At 59.5% G+C, this 4,906-nt stretch overlaps 1 protein-coding gene across 1 annotated transcript; it reads left to right on the top strand.

Annotated features, from left to right (window-relative positions):
* The first annotated feature begins 6 nt into the window (after positions 1-6).
* On the top strand, positions 7-411 carry NRARP (NOTCH regulated ankyrin repeat protein). Its single transcript, XM_002926143.4, has one exon. It carries the CDS (start codon positions 76-78, stop codon positions 409-411), a length of 336 nt encoding a protein of 111 aa, XP_002926189.3. The 5' UTR covers positions 7-75.
* The last annotated feature ends 4,495 nt before the right edge of the window (positions 412-4,906 follow it).

Below are 4,906 nucleotides of genomic sequence, written 5' to 3'. Positions count from 1 at the left end.
GCCGCAGCCGCAGCCGCCGCCGCCGCCGCCCGCGCTGAGCCCCAACACGGCCCGCGGCCCGCGCCCGGCGGCAGCATGAGCCAGGCCGAGCTGTCCACCTGCTCCGCGCCGCAGACGCAGCGCATCTTCCAGGAGGCCGTGCGCAAGGGCAACACGCAGGAGCTGCAGTCGCTGTTGCAGAACATGACCAACTGCGAGTTCAACGTGAACTCGTTCGGGCCTGAGGGCCAGACGGCGCTGCACCAGTCGGTCATCGACGGCAACCTGGAGCTCGTGAAGCTGCTGGTCAAGTTCGGCGCCGACATCCGCCTGGCTAACCGCGACGGCTGGAGCGCGCTGCACATCGCCGCGTTCGGCGGCCACCAGGACATCGTGCTCTATCTCATCACCAAGGCCAAGNAGGCCAAGTAGGCGGGCAGCGGCCGGTGATGCCCGCCCGGACCCGGACGCGGGCCTCGAGCGTGTCGTCTGCTGTATCTTCCCGCCAACTACCTCGGTGCGCACCGGGCCCGCGAGCCCAGAGGCCACAACGAGTCTGGCGCGCGCGCGTCCGCGCCCACGGGGGCCGCGCGGCGCCCGCTGCCAGGGGTCGACGCCCCCGCGCGGCAGCCTGGACCTGGCNCTCCGGCCCGGACGCGCGATCGTGGAGACGCTTCGCTGTTCCTGGGGTTCTAAACTATTTATCATGTGTGTGTATATTTGTGGGTGAAGTTTGTGCGCCTGATTTTTTTTTGTTTGTCTGTTTGTTTGGAAAATATTGTGCGTGGTCAATGTGGTTGTAGGGGGGAAGATGCATTTTTTTCCTAGTCTTAAAACTAAAACTTGAGTCTGTCATTTCTTGGTTGCACTGAAAATACCGCCCAGCCTGATGGTTTTCCCTTGCTAGTTCCCTCTCTCTCCTTTCCCTCTCTCCCCTCCTCCTTCCCCCTCCACCCCTCCCGTCTGTCCCTCTTACACACAGACACACAATTCCGAGTGAGTTTTGGGAGCCCCGGGCCTCCCTCTACCCTCTCCTGTGAGAGGCCGCCATCCCCCCAAACCTGCTGGCTTTGCAGAATCTCCTCGGGAGCATGGGTGCTCGGGTGTGGCGGTGGGGGGGGAGGGGATCATACCTTTTCTAGTGAGTTCTATTAGAGTTAGTCGGTTGCACATTTTTTAAAAAAAGTAAATGGATCTGCCACGATTGAATGTCATAACATTTATGACAGAATATAAAATATTAACATATTTTAAGCCAAGTTTTAGGTGTATTTTTTGAATCTTGGTTATAAACCCAATTTTAAAGGGCGTTGTATCCAGCGTTGTGAAGGCAACAGTGTACCCATATTTATATTTTTATAAAATACCTATAAGACTGTGAATCTCTTGTGCTAATTGCTGAGTGAGTTGAAGGACTGTTTTGCCCCTCTTCAGTCTCCCGGAGCTTCAAGGACCCGATTCGAATCCGAAAATCCTGTCGTGGGGGAGGGGCCGCGCGGGGACCTGGGCCGGAGGCGGTGCCTCTGCGTCACTTTCAGTCCCAAAAGGCGCCCTTCCTGGTCTCCGAGGTTCCAATTTTCTATGCAACCCCACACCCCTTGTTGTTTTGATCCTGAGAAATAAAAGGGAGGCTGAATTATTCAAATTTAAATGAGGCTTCCCCTGGGTAGAAGTGCTGCTGACCCTTCGTGCAAAAATGGGGAGCACTTGAGGACACAGGTGGGTGGAGGCCCTTTGTGCGTGGCTGGTCAGACTCGGGCAGTCATCTGTGGCTTTTTCTAAAACCTTGTGTGAGAAGAATATATTGATAATGTCCGTGAGACAAGCAGACATTGAAACTGAGACACAGATTACTCCAAAAGGAGTTTTTCTGTATATTTTTTCTAGATGCAAATACCTTTTTAATTATGTTAATTAATGTTAAGACTTTCTAGGCTTATATGGAAGCTGTGTGTGGGTCCTGGTATGGTCACTTCTAACTGGATAAAGTCTGCAGCACATTCCTGAGTGTACGATATAGACTTGTAGCCCAGCATGAAAAATTTATAAATAAATTTTTCATTGATTTTTTTTATTAAAAAAAAAAAGGTTGTTGGTTCTTCTTGGTCTTGGCACCTAGGACGAGGGTCAGGCTGCAACACGCTATTTGTGGGTGCCGTCTACACAATGCTTGGCTTGTTTTCAGCTAAAGACAGAGCCCGGGAAACTGGCCCTGGGCTCAACTCAAGGGCCAGCCCCAGTTGGCCACGTATGGGACTTGTGAGGTGCCAGGGGAGGACCCTCTTCCAGCTGGGGGGGGGGACCTAGGCCACCCTGAGAGCGCCCAGAACCAGCCCACAAGCCGTTTCCTCTGTTCCCTGGCAAAGCAGCTGAGGCCTCTGCAGGGGGAGCTCTTGAAGCTCTTCCCACCCCCCGGCCAGCCTGAGACGACAGGTCCTCAGCCGAGCCAGGCCCGCTCCCGCCCACCACCGCCTTCCTTCGCTGCGGCTTCCTGCGGAACGTCCTGCTGCACAGAAGGGGTGTTTTCTAACCCTCCTGACGACTGAAGGGCCTGTTTCTTCTCTCCGTCCCCTGGTGGCGTCCGGGAGCCGGGGAGGCCAGCGTGCTTCTGGAGCCAGCCACTCCCCAAGGAGCACAGACCCCAAGGTAGACTTAAGTGTCGTCCAGTGTCCCTGTGTGTGTGAGCAGAGCTCAGAGCAGGGTGTCTGTCCCCGGCACCTACGAGAAGAGCGGAGACACTCGGTGCACGTACCCTGAGATGCCCTTGGGGCCCTGCGGCCTTATGAGACGGGGTGCCCGGGCCGACACCAGTGGGTCCAGAGCAAGAGGAGGCTGCCCAGGAGGGGGGAGGCGGCACAGGTAACCGCTCTGCAGCAGTCGGCCGGTCGGGCAGCTCTGCTTCGTCCCGCAGACGTACTGCCCTTTCCAAACTGGGAGCTTCTGGGGCCGCGCCTTCCATGTTCCTACTTTGCATATCCCGCTCTGTTCTGCCCTTGAGGGTTTTCTGAGCTCTTTTCCCAGTTGGTGAAATAGGCACTTACTGTCCCTTCAGCTGGCCAGGAGACTGGGTGGGGGAGGTGGGGGTGCAGCTCTCTCCTTAGACGCCCGCAGAGGTGAGTGGAATATTCGATGCAAATGAGCTCTCAGGGGAGGTGGTGTCCACTGGGCAGGCGAGTGGGCTGAGGGTGCCAGCTGGGGTGCCAGGCCTCGAAAGGGAGGGTTGCGACAAGAACTTGGGCCTCGCTTGGGTATCTGGGGAATGAAGTGCGGCCGGGGCGCTGTCCGGGTGGCCCGCGGGCACGCAGGCCCAGAGCTGCATTTCCCGGAGCTAGCGCGAGCAGCGGACACCCCCGGGCACATGGTGCCAGCACAGGAGACCGTCAGCGGCTCCCTCGAGTCCTCCCTCGGAGACACACATTTGACTGAGAAGGGCTTTGTGCTGCTCGCAGAGGAACAGTTTTCTCTCCAGCGTGGACAAAAAGGAGGCCAGGCCCTGCTCGGCCCCCAGCTGTGCAGGACGCCGGGCGGGGTTTCGCCCCCCTTTTCCCTGGGTGCTGCTCTGGGCGCAGATAACCCCCGCCCCCCAGGCTGGGCCCTGGCTGCTGGGGAGGGACTCTGCGTGGGCCTGGAGACGGGTACTCATGGGCATTCCGGGGCCCTTTTATTGGGCAGGGCCCTAGGAAACGGACACACGCCAACTACAGCTCTCCTTCCGCCATCTGGGGTCAGAGCTGTGAACAAGCAAGCGACGGGGGCAGTGCAACTTCTCCGTCCAGGAACTCTGGGCTCAGGAACTCGCGCTAACTGGCCAATGGTGTCACCTGGGAGTCCCTCCCCAGGTGGGCCTTCAGGGGCGCAAGACTCCTCTCAAGCCTCTTTGTGGCCAGGGTAAGAATGAAGTCAGAGCTGACCTCTCTGTCTGGCCCCCAGGATCTGCAGGGCCGCTGTGGAGGCCAAGTGAGGGTCCTAGCCAGGGGCACTGAGGACACCCAGGGTGGAGGGGTCTGGCCAGCAGGGGCTGGACCACTGGGAGGTCCTGGGGTGCCTGCCAAGGAGAAAGGGAGACAGACCAAATGGACAAGGGTAGGGCCTCCCCCACCCCACCCCCCAGCCAGGAGTGATGGCGGCTCCTGTCCAACTGTCTCTCTGACCTGACCCCAGCCAGACACAGGAAGTGTTTACTGTTGGAATGGATGCCAGAGAGAGACCAGGAAATGCAGGAAAATGGTCAGCCAGAAAGAGTGATGTCTAAAGTCAACAGGCGTGGGAGCCAGGACAGAGCCTGCCAGAGGAGGGGGGACAGGATTTGGAGGCCAGACCAAGGGCCAAGACCGGGGGTGGGGGGGGTGTTAGGAGAAGGAGAGGGAAGGGGCTGCCCTCTGGCTCTGTCCCCCAAAAGTCCTGGGGCTCAGCACAGGGTGGCACAGAGCAGGGTCCACATAGGCAGCCTGGCAGCTCAAGGAGGCTGGTGTCCCCCTGGAAGCTGGAGAGAGATGGTGCCAGACGCAGGGGGCAGCTGGGGGACAAAGCCTGAGCCCGGGGTGTGAGGGACCAGGCGGGAGGGGGCCGTGGGAGGTCTGGGAACCTCCCAGACAGCTCCTCTCCGAGGCCGCCAGCGCAGCCTCCTCCTGGGGCTTGGGGTCTCTGGAGGCCGCCCTCCCCCACCACCCACTGCACGCTCTGCCTCTGTGGCCTGGGCACCGCGCTCCCCTTCCAACACTCCCCTCCCCTCCCCTCCGTCGGGCGCATTCTTCTGCTTGGCTGTACGTCGGGCCGTCCCTCGGCGCGCGTCTGTCTGTCTTTCTTCTCTTGCCCCCTCCAAAGCCGTGGCCCCCATTCATTCTCGAGGCCTCTGCCCTTTCCTCCGCGCGGGTCCCCGCTCGGCGAGCAGCTGCTATGCTAATGAGCGGAGGGAGGTGGGGGACCG

The sequence above is a fragment of the Ailuropoda melanoleuca genome, chromosome 7, assembly GCF_002007445.2.
Source record: "Ailuropoda melanoleuca isolate Jingjing chromosome 7, ASM200744v2, whole genome shotgun sequence".
NCBI lineage: Eukaryota > Metazoa > Chordata > Mammalia > Carnivora > Ursidae > Ailuropoda > Ailuropoda melanoleuca.
The sequence above is the reverse complement of the archived record's forward strand: the minus strand, read 5'-3'. Positions and strand labels throughout refer to the sequence as shown.